The sequence below is a fragment of the Tupaia chinensis genome, unplaced genomic scaffold (assembly GCF_000334495.1).
Source record: "Tupaia chinensis unplaced genomic scaffold, TupChi_1.0 Scaffold000532_1, whole genome shotgun sequence".
NCBI classification, from domain to species: domain Eukaryota; kingdom Metazoa; phylum Chordata; class Mammalia; order Scandentia; family Tupaiidae; genus Tupaia; species Tupaia belangeri.
In genome coordinates this window covers 8468426-8482894 of record NW_006160045.1, presented here as the reverse complement: position 1 = coordinate 8482894, position 14469 = coordinate 8468426, and the positions used below count along the sequence as shown (strand labels likewise).

General features: G+C 50.7%; 1 protein-coding gene across 1 annotated transcript in view; it reads right to left on the bottom strand.

Moving 5' to 3' along the window:
• TMEM63A (transmembrane protein 63A) overlaps positions 1 to 14469 on the bottom strand; it is a gene marked incomplete in the record, with an annotated part of 46034 nt that extends 31565 nt beyond the window's left edge. The window contains 6 exon segments of the mRNA XM_027775235.1: positions 1989 to 2026; positions 2914 to 2986; positions 6977 to 7056; positions 9813 to 10012; positions 11561 to 11711; positions 14363 to 14469. Of these exon segments, the coding sequence (XP_027631036.1) occupies positions 1989 to 2026; positions 2914 to 2986; positions 6977 to 7056; positions 9813 to 10001 (380 nt within the window).

Genomic DNA, 14469 nt, shown 5'->3' with positions numbered 1-14469 from the left:
GCGTTTATCCACATCTAATCATAGTTAAATATTAAGTAGAATAATTCCTGCCTAAAGCATAGTATTCATTAGCTTGTGCAGCACTATGAAAAGTAAACACATAATTTCCACTAAATATTTTGAAGTAAAGTTCATCACACCAACCTAAGTGTCCAAAAACTGATGAATGGGTTATAAAACTGTGGCATATATATACTATGGAGTACTACTCGGGTTATAAAACTGTGGCATATATATACTATGAAGTATTATAAAACTATAAGAAACAATGAAATAATTGGAATAATAATAATAATTAGAAAAAAATGAAAAGCTATTGGTTGATGAAATGGGGATTTTAGTGTCTCTGTATTGACTGATATGCATAATATACAGTATATTACGGAAATGTAATATACTGTAAAGTTATATGTGATTCAATGTAATATAAACAAGATTATGATGATGATAATAAATAAATAAATAAATAAATAAAAAGTTAAAAAAATAGACATAATTAAATGTGCTTTCCCCTGAGAACAGGACTGAGGAAAAAAAGAAACAATGAGATCCTATCATTTGATTCAAAATGGATGAATGTAGAAGACTTAATGCTGACAAAGGGAGTCAGACTTTGAAAGATAAACATTGTATATCCCCACTCAATCTGTACTGAGTATCTGCACTTAATGGCAGAGATTGAGAGAGCAGAAGATGTAATGGTGAAGAGAATGGGTGTGGATGTTAGAAGACCGTGTGGAGAGAAAGTGGTTGATGGAGGATGGGTGGTAGGTAGTGTGTATGAAGAAAAAGAAATTTAGGTAGTCATGTCTGTTCAAAGGTGTGTTATCTGTCTGGGGGACCAGCAGGTGGCACAGTAGTTAAGGCGCTGGACACTCCCACATGGCCCACCATGGTTTGAGTCCCAGACTTGGTGACTTGCTTTCTCATTTTCCCTCTCTCTCTCTCTGTGTCTCTCTCTGGTCAAATTAAAATAAGTGAATGAATTTAAAAAAAAATTTAAAAAGAAAAAGGAGCATGAGAAACTTTAAAAAGAAAAGGTGTTATCTGTCTGTTACACTAGTCTGCAGATTGTTTCATGAATGCTTTATCAAATTATGAAAGTTGAAGTGCAATAATAGTTGGAGATTACAAATGATAGGCACGTTTACAAGAGGAAAACAAATTAAAATGTTTTTGTATGATCTGGAAACTGCTCACTCCAGTGTGTATCTGTTCATTTGTCATCAAAGGAGCACCTTGCCCAAAAGAAAGGACTGACAAGTTGGCCAAATGCTCACCGTCTTTGTGCAACTGTGGCTTAGCACCAGTTTGTATCTATAAGTAACTGTTATATGTATTGTATTTCTTGTTATAAACAACTTTTTTAAAAAAGAGATATAAAAACTGGATAAAATTGGGGAAAAAATTGAAATAATAAAATTCATCACTACCTCCAAGGACCCTTGGACTTGGGGACCAGCAAATGGCATAATAGCTGTGTCGCTGGACTCCCATGTAGTTGACTGTGGTTTGAGTCCCAGACCCGGTGGCTTAAACTCATGCCAGGCACATGTGCATGTGTGCCCAAGATCCAGAGAGGAGAATGGAGGACAAGGGATTGTGGCATGGCCATCCCCCGGGGGTGTGATTTCTCTTTTTCTATCTCTCTGACTCTGTCTTTCTGCTGAGTGCACATGCCCTATAGCAAAAACCTCTCAAAAAAAAAAAAGAACCCTTGGATTCTATGTGCAACTTGGGGAACCCCAATTTCCAACCAGGGACTTAAGGACCCGCAATCTTAAACGTCTCCTCACTAATGCCCCTGACCCAGGGTTACCTGGGCCACCTATATTCTCAGCCACACGTATTACTTTGGACCCGAACTACAAAGTATTTAAGAGGCTCCATTTTAAGATTAAGCATGTGGATTCTTTCCTCCCAACTGGCCAAAGAACCAAATAAACTAGCCCAAAGGCCCTGTGGCAGCTGCCCCATGGTGTACTCACTGCAGACGGAAGATCGCGGTCAGCCATGGGCAGCATCCCTGGAAACAGAGAGAGCAGGGATTAGCTCCAACATCTGGGTCCTGAGGCAGTTGCAATTGCCTGTGACATTATATAATCACTTCCTCTCCTAGGAAAACAGAGCTGCAGCCCCCTATTCAGCGAGCTCCCCCTCCCCAAACATGACAAAGTCCGCATACTCCCAGCCCTTTGCGACATGCGCCCTGTGCCTAGAATTCTCAAGTTTTGACAAGGTCATGGTTAAATTATGAAACCTGGATCAAGAGCTAATGAAAGCTCAGGAGAAAGTGATGCAGGCTTCTGTTTGTTTCAACAGGACTGGATGAGAGGTGGAACGAAAGAGCGGAGAAAAGCCCAGTCCATTGGACAGCCCCTGGAGTGGGATTTAGAGGAGAAGGGTATCTGCAGCTTTGATTATCTTTCACATCTCTTAAACTGAAGCTGAGCTATTACCCAGCTGGGAAGGACAAATATTTGATCATCATTCATTCAACAGTGACTAAGCACCCACCAGACAGCAGGGGCTGTGAGGAAGGGCTGGAGACGGCAGTGTTCCTGCCCACATTTGGCTCATAATCTAGCAGGCAAGCCAATAATTAACCAGCACACAAAGCCTTGAGGATGACAGAGAGACGATTGCTAGGGGAGCCCGTGGGCTCCACAGCCCTTCCTGCCTGTGAGCTGACCCAGTCTCGTGCCCGGGGTCATTGCGCTGCCTTCTCCTCTGTTGTTTCCCAAGGGCAGTGCCTCCACTGGTGCAGAGGAGAACTTCCACCAGCACCTGCCACTCAAGAGACACAGTACTAAGTTGGCGGCTGGACCAAGAGTACCACTGCCCTGCCCCCACCTAATCATTACTGCTGGTCTCCACCCCGGCCACAACCACGACTGTCCCTTAGATACCAACCAGCTCGCTCTCAAAGTCTTGCCCTAAGGAGGAAGATGATGACAGTCTCTGGAATCTGGACTCACTAGGAACACTAAAGCAAAAAAGAACAGATAATTATTTTTTTAAGAATTATTTTATTTACTATTATTATTTTCTTTAAGAATTATTTTTTAGGACCAGCAGTTAGCGTACTGGCTATGTCGCCATACTCCCATGTGGTCGACAGCGGTTTGAGTCCCAGACCCGGTGGCTTAAAACTCACTCTGGGCACGTGTGCATGCGTGCCCAAGATCCTGTGAGGAGAATGGGGGAGAAGGGATTGTGGCGTGGCCATCCCCCCCGGGGAGTGATTTCTCGCTTTCTGTCTGTCTGTCTCTCTCTGTCTGGTGAGCGCATGTGCCCTATAGCAAAAGCCTCTCAAAAAAAAAAAAAAAAAGAAAGAAAATTTTTTAATTGAATTTTATTTATTTATTTACTTACTTACTTATTTTAATTTGGAGAGGGAGAGAATGAGAGAAGGAGAGAAAAAGGGAAAGTGAGAAAGCAAGCCACCAGGTCCAGGACTTGAACTATAGTCAACCATGTGGGAGTTCAGCACCCTTAACCACCATGCCACATGCTGGCCCCTGTTTACTATTATTATTATTATTATTTTAATTTGCTATCGGGCACTTGAGTTCATCAGAGAGAGAGCAACAGAGAAAGGGAAAGTGAGAAAGCAAGCCATCAGGTCTGGGATTCAAACTGTGGTCTGCCATATGGGAGTCCAGCACCTTAGCCACTACGCCACCTGCTGGCCCCAGATAATTTTTTTTAGAAGAGAGATTTTTGCTATAAGGCACATGCGCTTGCTGGAGAGACAAAAAGAGTCAGAAAGTGAAAATCATTCCCCAGGGGAGTTGGCCACACCACAGTCCCTTCTCCATTCTCCTCTCAGGATTTTGGGCATGCACGTCCATGTGCCTGGCATGAGTTTAAGCCACCAGATCCAGGACTCAAACCACAACTGACTCCATGGGAGTCCAGTGATATAACCACTACAACCTCTGGTGGTCCCAGCCCCCAGATAATACTTAAAAAAATAAAAATAAAAAAGTTTAAAAATTACATTCATTATCTTTCTTTTTTCTTTTTCTTTTTTTTTTTGTATTAAGTTTTTTGACTTAGGGAACATGAGCTTGCTGGAGAGAGAGACAGACAGACACAACGAGAGGGAAAGTGAGAAATCATCCCCCAGCAGGGATGCTCTCACTGCAAGCCCTTCTCCTCCATTCTCCTCCCAGGATCTTGGGCACATACACACACATACCCCGCATGATTTTCAAGCATAAGGTATAGGATTCAAACCATGGTCAGCCATGTGGGAGTCCAGCAACATAACCACTACACCACTATATTCAATATCTTTATGACTCTTAAAGCTCAAGAGCAAAGCTATCATCCCTCAATGGTTTGGAAAAAATACAACTCCATGAAAAATAGATGCAAGGACAATGACCATTCCCAGGTATGGTATAAAACTCTGTTACAGGGCCAGCCCCGTAGTCTGGGGAGCTTAAGGTTAAGGGAGCTGGATCCCACATGGTTGATCTGTGGTTTGCATCCTGGCCCTGGGCTTAGAAAGCACACCAGGGGGCGAGCAGATGGCATAATGGTTATGTTGCTGGACTCCCATGTAGCTGACCACAGTCAGAATCCTGGACCTGGCAACTTAAAACTCAAGCCAGGTGCATGTGCATGTGTGCCCCAAATCCCAAGAGGAGAAGGAGGAGAAGGGATTGTGGTGTGGCTATCTCCCCTGGGGGGTGATTTCTTGCGTTCTCTCTGTGTCCCTCTGTGTCTCTTCAGTGAGCACACATGCCCTATAGCAAAAATCTCTCTGAAAAAAAACCAAATCTGGTGTCTAGGCACATGCCCAAATTCCCTACAGGATGAAGCAATGGAGACGGGAACGACCACACCCCACTGACAGTCCTCTCTCCTTTCCTCTCTTCGCCTTTCCATCTATCCCTGGCAAGCACACGTGCCCTCTGGCAAATTAAAAAAAAAAAAACCTCTCTGTTAGATAGGATGAATTCGATGAGGCCAGGGCATCGCTAGACAGCCTCATATGCAACCATATCCTCCATCTTCACCCCCGTGACTGGCCAACCTAAAGTGACTTCAGCGTGTTGCCTGTTAACGTATTTCCTAATACAGTACACCAATGGCACTTGGGAAAAGAGCCAGACCGTGGCCTACTGGTCAAGGAAAAAATCCCACGTGGCCAACACTGGCAGCATGGAAAACATACCAGGCGTATGTGTATGCATTTATAAAATCCTGACAGGATGGGGAAACACAGGCGGGCTTACAGTATGGCCATGCCCCATTGGGAAGGGGTGCTTTCTACCAGCATAAAACCTGATGAAGTAATTTTCAAAGCATTTAGAGACACCAGGCTTATCTGACCTTGGCAGTAACCCCATGGGGAAGAGAGGGCAAGAGGAGACAGACCTCAATTAGTCTGCAAATTTGACCAAGATCACAAGCCAGGGAAATGGCATGGCCTGTCAATGCCCATGTGCTCTTTTCTTTCTTTATTTTTAAAAAAATTACCTATCTAGGGGCCTACAGGTGCTGTGGTGGTTAAGGGCACTGGACTCCCACATGGTCGACCGTAGCTCAAGTCCCAGACCTGGCGTTTTGCTTTCTCACTTTCTCTCACTCTGTCCCTTTCTGGTCATATTTAAATAAATAAATAAAGTTAAATAAAATAATTATTTAAAAATAACTTTTTTAAACCTCTCTACCTCCTCCATGTGTGAGAGAGAGAGACAAAGAAAAGCGGCCCAACAAGGTCCCAGTGCTGCAGTCCACCCATAGCCTCAGATGCCGGATCACCGATGCACACACGCACCTGCCAAGTATGGGGGGGCCTCGATGTGAACCCAGAGCCTTCCCAGGTGAGTCCAGCATTGCAGAGCATCCTGCAGCTGCTGTGCCAGCCCCGCCCAGTACACTTCTCTATTGCAGTGTGGCCCCATGTAGGGCTGAATGTGCCCTAAAGGCATTAGACAGTCCTAAAGGTTCCCCCTGGAGAGTCTGCAAAAGCCAGAGCAGAGACCACGGGGGAAGGAAGGGACATTTACAGACACAGTGGAGAGGACCCCTCCAGCACCAGCCACATGTCATCACAGGCCTCCCGGGGTGGGGGTCTGCCTGGGCAGGCAGCAGGCCAATCCGAGTTCTCCACACTCCCTGTTGCCACACTGGACACAGGATCCCAGGCTGCCAGCAGCCAGCGGCACCAGGAAGTTCGGTTGTGCACTTGTAGACTGCATTCCTGCAACTTCAGGTAAGGGAACGGGGCCATGAACAGAGCCGCGGATGGACTGGAAGAATGAGGTCTGGCCCAGGGAGCCTGCACCTCCCAACAGGCTCATCCAAAGCCAGCTCTGACGTGGAAGGAGGGTGGGGCAGCTCAGCAAGGCCCTGCGGCTCCCAGAGCCTCCTGGCCCAGCCCCGCCCCAAGCTAGTTTCAGAGACGATACACTCCAAGTACTGAAGGTGAAGAGGAGAACAGGTGAGGAAGAATGAAAGTCCTAAGTGTCTAAGGCAGCAAAGCTGCTTCCACGGCCTGAAGCCAACAGGTTCTTGGCCAAAGCTCAGCTGGAAACCCAAGACAGAGGCAGCAACGGGGCCATGGTGTTCCCCGGCACAGGGAGGGTACCCAGCGGGCCTCCTGGGTCTGTGGTGAGGAGCAGAGGCCCGCAGATGCACTCAGCAAATCCAATCTAATGGTGTGGATGTGTGGGCCCAGTCCATGTGGTGGGTTTCACAAGACCCAGTCCATCCAGTCACACACACACATAATTCACATATACACAAACTCACATACAAATATATGTGTGCTCATGTATACGCTCACACATATGTAAATACACATATATTCTTAGATACACACATATGGACAAACTCATACATACTATATACATGCATACATACAATATATACATTCACACAATCTCATATACATGCATATATACAAATACACACCCACATGCACACACGTACAATCTAGGCCACATCTCTTTTTTACCTGTCTGCTTCTGACACCAGGGCAATGCGGCCATAATCCCAGAATCTTCTTCTTATGATGGAAAACACCAAGATTAAAAACTAAAAATAGCAAAGAAATCAAGTAAGAGCACATTGACCAGCAGGTGGCATGGTGGTTAAGGCGCTGGACTTCCACATTGCTGACCACAGTTTGAGTCCTGGACCTGGCAGCTTGCATTCTCACCTTCTCCCCTCTCTCTCTCTCTCTCTCTCTCGAGCACTATAGCAAATTTTAAAATAATAAATTAAATTAAATTAAAAAAAAAATTTTAAGAGCATATTGACAACTTCTAATGAGAAGAGACCACCTGCCCAGACTCATCTAGACACAGAAAGATCATCTGCTGCCCAGGGCCACATAGCTCAGTGACCCGATGCTTTGCTTGTCCCTTCCCCAGCTCCAGTCACCTGTGCCCAAGCCCCCAAGGCTGTAAGAGCTGATGCCAAGCTTGTCCCGGAGCCCACCTCCTAGTCAGGCTCGTCAGCCCGTCCTTTGCTCTCAGGGCAGCCAGGGCAGCATCAACACCACGAGTCTCTGATCTCAGTCCCTAAGTAAGAAGGCAAGGTCTGGCCCCACGGCTGCCCAGGGAACCTGCTCCCTTCACTTCACATCCACTCTCTGTTTTCCTTTCCTTTGAAAGCCATAGAGACGCACCCCAACAGGGTCTCCATGCTGTGATCCACCCCAGCCTCAGCTAACCCAGACCACAAGTGCACACATGCACCACGTGCTTAGGAAGGTCCTAGGACACAAACCCAGGCCCTTTTTCATGTGGTCTAGTTGTGTTATCGCCACGCACTGCCCGACCCTAGAATTTTATTTTTAATTACAGAACCAAGGTCACAGAGCCTCCCCAGACTGAGCCAGAAACAGTTGGATTTTCACCTAGTTTGGTTCTCCTGAAGGCAAGCCCTGTGAACTCCGGGCACAGAGCATGTGGACACTGATGCCCAACAAGAACCTGATGCTCTGGGCTGACCTGCTGGCCTCAGCAAGCTGGGCACCTCTGCTGACCTGTGTGCCCAACAGCAACACGAGGGGCTGGCTGAGCGATGTCTGCTCTGCACCACGTTACTCCACCACTCTGCAAGGTCCAGGCTGCCCCTCACTCCCAGCATCCACCTCAGGCTCTCAGCTAACTCCCTGCCTCTCTCCCTGCCAGACAGGCTCCCTCCCTTCAAGATTCAGGGAAGAAACAGATCTTCACAAGCATACTCCTACCTGCTCTGGTCAGAAACTGGAGTTTCAAAGGTGGGTTTTATTTCTCTGAATCTAGAGGGCCTGAATCCCAGAGGCCCTGAGTTACCCCAAAGGCACCAAGCATCCACGGATTTTCTCCAGGTGAATCAGGAAGCTGGTGGTATAATCTCAAAGGTAGGTGAGTCACGGTGTGGAATAAACACAAAGGCTGCTCAGTGAGTGTCGCCCATGAGCATGGCTGCTGTCACCATGGCAGGGATAGTGCAGGCCCTTTCTGTGTCTCTCAGGCCCCTCTGGCTCTCATGTGTCCTCCAGCTCTCTGACTTTAAAGTCCACCTGCCTGCCCCTAGCACACTCCAGGGGAAAAGGACTCTCTTTTCAACCAACCCAGCTGCAGCCACACTCACCCAACCTTCGGGGGACAGGGGCTGCCCAGTATTCTTCGGTTTGGCCAAACTCTCCCCACCCTGACAACTCAGGGCCACCCTCCCATTAATCCCACTGACACATTTCCCACCACGCCCCTGCCTATTCCTCCCTCTTAACCAAGGTTGCTATACATAAGACAGCTCTCGACCTACAAGTAGGTTCCAGCTCCAAGAAATGGGCTACTTAGAACTTAGAGAGTCCTTGTTTGTAAAAGCAAAGTGGGCAGCAAGCAGCTTCCCACAGCAGCCCACAGAGGACAAATAATATAACAAAGCTCTATCAACAAGTTGGACCTAAATCCTAGGAACAAACAATGAAACGAAAAAATGGTAGAAGGCCAACTCCCTTTCCACTGCCCACGAGCATTCTGGGGCCAGCAAATGTGTTTGGTGCCCCCCTTCCTACTGCCCAGGAACCCTTTCCCCCGAGGACCAGGGCCCTCATGATATCCCAACTCCTGCTGCCCACGCTCCCCACCTGGCCTATTCTCTGGTCCCAAGCAGTCCAAGGGTGTCTACTCTATCTGCCCCCGCTGACACCATTTACTCAGATGATCCGCTGTGTTTGGAGATGGCACCGGCGGGACTCGCCATCCCAAAGATGAAAAGAAAGTAAATCTCAACTAGCCAATGCTATGGCAGTACAAGGAGGAACAATGACAATTTTGAATTGGGAGGGTCTTTGCGAACAAGGATGTCTACAGTAAAGAAAGGCCACTGCAGAGGATCAGCTCTGAGAATCAGCTTCTGATTCTCTAAAAAGCCCCTGATCCCAATGGGGAGCAGAAGAGGACACTGGTACACTGGGAACTGCACCCACTCTAATGCTAGTCCATACTCCTCCCCATAGACGGGCCCTTCCCAGGACCCTGAAAGGCCCGGCAGCCTCCTGCCTCTGCAAAATGTAGACCCCAAAGGAGCTGCTCTGTGTGTTCCTCACACCCATAGCCTTATTTCTTCTTCTCCGAAGCCATCTGAGGTAAGAGTTATTACCTCCATTGTTCAGAGTAGAAACCTGAGACCCAAACCAAGTACCGTGCCCAAGATCACAGAGCTGGTCCGCAGTAGAGCTGGGATTTAAGTCCATGGACGTAAATCTGACTCCCCACCTGCATTTCCCAGGAGACCCTGGAAGGAGGGTTTAAACAAATAACTGAGGAGGTGACATGATTCATCGGGGCTCTCACCAGGAAGCAGCTGACATCTATGAGCAAGACGGTGGGGATGCCACCAAAGGTGACCCCCTGGAGCACGGTGCTGTTTTTGGCCGAGTTGTAGCAGTAGGAGTCGTTGGGCTGGTCCCCGAGGCCCAGCCGCTCACGGATGGACACGGCCTTGGACTGCCATAGCTCCAGGAATGGGGAGTCGGTCGTCATGCCTGTCCTCCCTGGAGAACAGGAGGAGGCAGGTGGTCAGGGCGCCAACTACCCACGGTTCCCCCAGCCAGCACTGGCAGAGCCCAAGGGGAGTGCCTCCCTGGGGGTTGGAAGCAGGGAGAGCTAGACACCGGACCCCTGCGTGCCTGGCAGTGTCCACACAGAATAGCTCCATTGTGGGAGCAGGCCTGCAGGGTCAGATGGTCAGAGCGGGTGGCTCGTCCAAGACACAGCATGCAGACTCCCTGGGGGAGAAACGAATGGCCAGAAGTTGCTGCGGCTGCTGACTTAAGAGATGCTGAAGCTCCTCTAGCCTCTGCCACTGCTTGGAAAATCACTCCTGTGGGAGCCACTGGGAGGTCGAGAGTACAGGCAGGGGAGCAGGAAGGGGACAGAGAAACACGGACAGACGGGGAAGGAGGAAACCCGAGTGTGGACCAGCACAATGGCCCATTCATTTGACCTAGCGCTCATAGAATGTCAGAGCGGGGACTTCAGAGATGGGTCCATTTGATGCACTTAGAAACTGAGGCTCTGAGGGGTAATAACCTGCACCAAGATTAAGGTGCTGGCGGGGCAGAACTGAGACCCTAACTCAGCCCCCTGACTCCCAGATTCCAGTTCTCTTGTTACAATGCCACACTCCCTCTCTGTCCACTGACCGCCTCGTGTTAATTCTAGAGCAACTGAAGGAGGCAGGAGGGCAGCTAGAGAGAACAAGGAAAAGGCTAACCGCGTGGCCTAGGGTAGGGAGCAAGAGAGAGTCTCAGGGCCTCCTCAGGGACCCCTGGGTCCCCCAGCTCTCCCCTCTCACCCTCAGCTCCTTTAGACCTTCTGGCTAAATGGGAGCCTCAGCATTTCCAAAGCAAACAGCACTGCAGGCTGGATTGTTGACCTTTCCTTCCTGTGGTTCCTGGCACCCCCGGTGAAGCAAATGGAAATCTCCAGTGTTGGAGCTGGTGCCTAAGCCCTGCCTGCTTTCCACTGCTTGTGGCAAAAGGGCCAGAGGAAATGCTCAGCACCCCCTTCCCTAAGCTCCCACCTCCCCAAATCTGGTTTAACTAGAACTCCCAGGGGACTTCTGCTTAGTCTGATTTTTCCACCTATAATAGAGACAAAAAGTTTGAGAACAAGAAGTTGTGAACCCAAACAGATCTCCGACTACCTGGCCATGCTGGGGGTGGGGGGGTGTTCATGTGTGGGCATGACTCCTAGTTCTGCCTCCTAGAGCTGCCATGTTGGGGACGAACACACACACACACACACAAACACACACACGACAGAAAGGGCAGGAAGGGCAGGTAGTGGCAGGACTGCCCAGGAGGCCAAGTGGCTTTCTGACCCTGGAAGAGACTCGGCAATGGTGGGGTGGTGGAGTTGTGATGTACCAGGGAGCTGCTGGCTCTGAGCAGTCATAAAAGCTGCCTTGTAGGGGGCAGGGGGGGGGAATGTTCTCAGCTTCTCCCTTTAAACCCCACTTTGTGGTGCCCTCCCAGTGGGACACCCCAGCCCCAGGCTATGCGCCTAGCATCCGCCCTCCTTCCCTTCCCCACACTCACCAGATGCCAGGGGGAGGAAGGATGGTGGATGGGCCTGTTGGAGGGGTCCTGGGTTGGCGGTGTCTCTGGGGGCCAGGCCTCGGGCCCGCACTCATTTCTCGAAGGACTCTCCTGACCTCTGGGTCCTGGGGCATTGGCCTTAGACACTTCCCTGAAGGAAGGGATGCTCAAAGTCAAATGGGAGCCACCCTTTTCCAGTTTAGGGGTTCCACAGGGACACCTTCAGCACCCGCTGCACTCATCCCTGCCCACACGTCCTTGAACTCCACACCCACACCCACATCCACACGGAGCTTCTAGCTCTGCCTCGTAGGCTCCTTTCTTCCTGCCTCTCTCAAACTCCCAGAACCGGGTCCCCAGCCATTGCTCCTCTGTCACCCAACTCCTCTCCTCTCCCAGCATCACCTGTGGCTCCAGCCTCTCCCCGTTCTCCAATGGTTCAGGCCCCAAGGGTGCAGTCTGCTTCCTATAGAAGCTCTGGTAGCTGGTGGCCTGAGGTAGGCCCCCAAGCCATGGACCTCAGAGGCTGCTGTTACTGCTGGGAAGATGCCCCAAGGTCCCCCAAGGGCTAGAATCAAAAGAAAGGAACACCGCAGAACAAACAAGGCTTGGAAAGTGAAGTGGGAAGAAAAAGCATCCCCATAACGGGCTCACAGAGGGAGCACTATCCCTGGAAAAGAGCTGCTGGGTGGTGTTGATGCCTCATCAAGGCAGCTTTCTGCCAGAGTTTCAGAAAAGCAGAGGCCTCCCTGGGAGGAGGGTGCCTGTGGCTCCTCTGCCCCTCCAGCCCCAGTCACGCCTCTAAGTCATTTCCCTCTTGCCAAACAGGCTCCCCGGGTGCTTTACAAAGTTCCATAAGAATCCAAGGAGGTCAGCCAGCAAATACTATTCTGGGATGGAGGTCAGACCTGGCCTCAGGGCTCCCCTGGCCGTGTGGCCTAGCTTGCCTGTCCCCTCCAAGTCAGGCACAGGAGGCAGAGCTTTGGGGGCCACAGTCTCTCACAGACCTCTCAGCTCAGTCTGGCTGTCCCTGCCAAGTAGTCCTGGCAAGTCCAGATTCACCATCGCTCCTGCTCTGTGGGCCCAGCCCTCTGCGTCTTTTCGAATAGGAATGCTATCAGAGTGCAGCTGGGAACACACTCACCATGGGGCAGCCTTGCAGGCTACAGAGAGGCTGAGCAGAGAGGGCTGGAAAGGAGGAGAGGGGGCCAAAGCAGCAACCTGGCACTGTGGCCACAGGGCCCCTGCCAGCCAGCGTGCCCTCGGCATATTCATCACCCACAAATGTCGGACACATCCATGCGATGCCTAGCACTTATCCATGCCAGAGCTCTCCACTCACCATCCCCTACCCAATACCCTGGAGGTGTGAAAACCAGGAATTACAGCTGAGGCCCGGGAGCCAGGGTGAGCAGCAGGTAAACACAGGCCTCCACCCCAAAACTCAGCCCCTGAGCACCCAAGAGTCATTGTGGCTGGGGGACAGGGCTGAATTCAACAGCTGATCTCAACTTGCCGAAGAAGTAAACCCACCATGCCAGCTGAGTTGGCAGCAAGGACAGGGCCCCAGAGCAGACTGGATGACCTCTATGGATCTCTTCCAGAAATGCGGGCAGAATTCTACCGGAAGTGTGTGAACATTGTCAGTTCTTGCAAGAAGGCCTTGTGTAGAAAAGACTTTTGCTATAGGGCATGTGCGCTCACATGTGTGCTTGTCAGAGACACAGAGAGAAACAGAGAGAGAGGAAGTGAGAGATCACCCCCCCCAAGGGGGAAGGCCACCTGGCAACCCCTTCTCCTTCACACTCAACTACAGATTTGGGGCATGTACACACATGTGCCTGGTGTGATTTTCAAGCTGCTGGGCCCAGGACTTGAACTGCACAATCAGACATATGGGATCCAGCTGCCTTAACCTCCACACATGATCGTTTCTCCAGTAAGAGATGAGCTGCCTTTCCTTATCCCCAGTGGGTGTTTACACCCCCACTGGTGTCCGTGCTGCAGGAAGGATGCCTACCACAGTCCCCAGCGCCCAGGAGGCTTGTACTGGAGAACACTCATGCAACAGCTTAACCCAGACCTCAACTATGGAGGGGCTGGGACACAGTCACAGAGGCGGAGCAGGAAAGGATCTTGGAGGTCCTTTGGTCCACCACCTGCCCACATCGGCCCCAGAGGACACCACCTGGGGCCTAACGGCAGGGACCACGCCAGTAGCCTGTCTCATCAGGCACTGGAAGCTGGGCGGATTTGGTTCCTTTGCAAAGCTCTCCTCACTCCCCTGCCCCTCCTCATCCCTATGTCCCCAGCCTTCCTCCTCAGGACTCTGCCCAGGTGACCAGGAATGGTCACCTAAGGACAGGGACACTCTGCTCAATGGTGGTTTCTGCTTTCCCAGCATCAAGGACTCCGACGGGTGGCTCTTTCCTAGTCCTGCCTCGCGTACAGTTGGAGAAGGAAGAGCCCCAAGGCTGCGTCTGCGCTCCCAGTTAGCTAGGAGGTAGGAAAAGAGGAAGAGAGCAGCCTAAAAGCCAAAGGCTGGAGCCTAGGAAAGTCCTGAAAAATTGTCAGCAAGTCCCGCGGAGAGCGGGGCTGGAACCGGGGCGCGGGGTCGCCTGGCCACACTCCTGCTTCCCACCCGACAGTCACCCCTGCTTGGGTGGTGGGGGCTGCGGAGGCCAGGAGCTGTACCCGGAACCGGACACCTGGCATGGCACCTGGGCACGGGCCCGGGTCCGGTACGTCCGGATAAAGGGAGTGGGCGACAGCCCCATCCTCAACGCCCCTTTTCCACTTTACCTGCGGCGGCAGCTTGGCAGGCACGACCAGGGGAGTGGTCTGCCCCACCTGACCCGGCGCGGCGGCGTCCCGACCACTTAAAAGTTACAAAGTGAAACTCGGGCGCC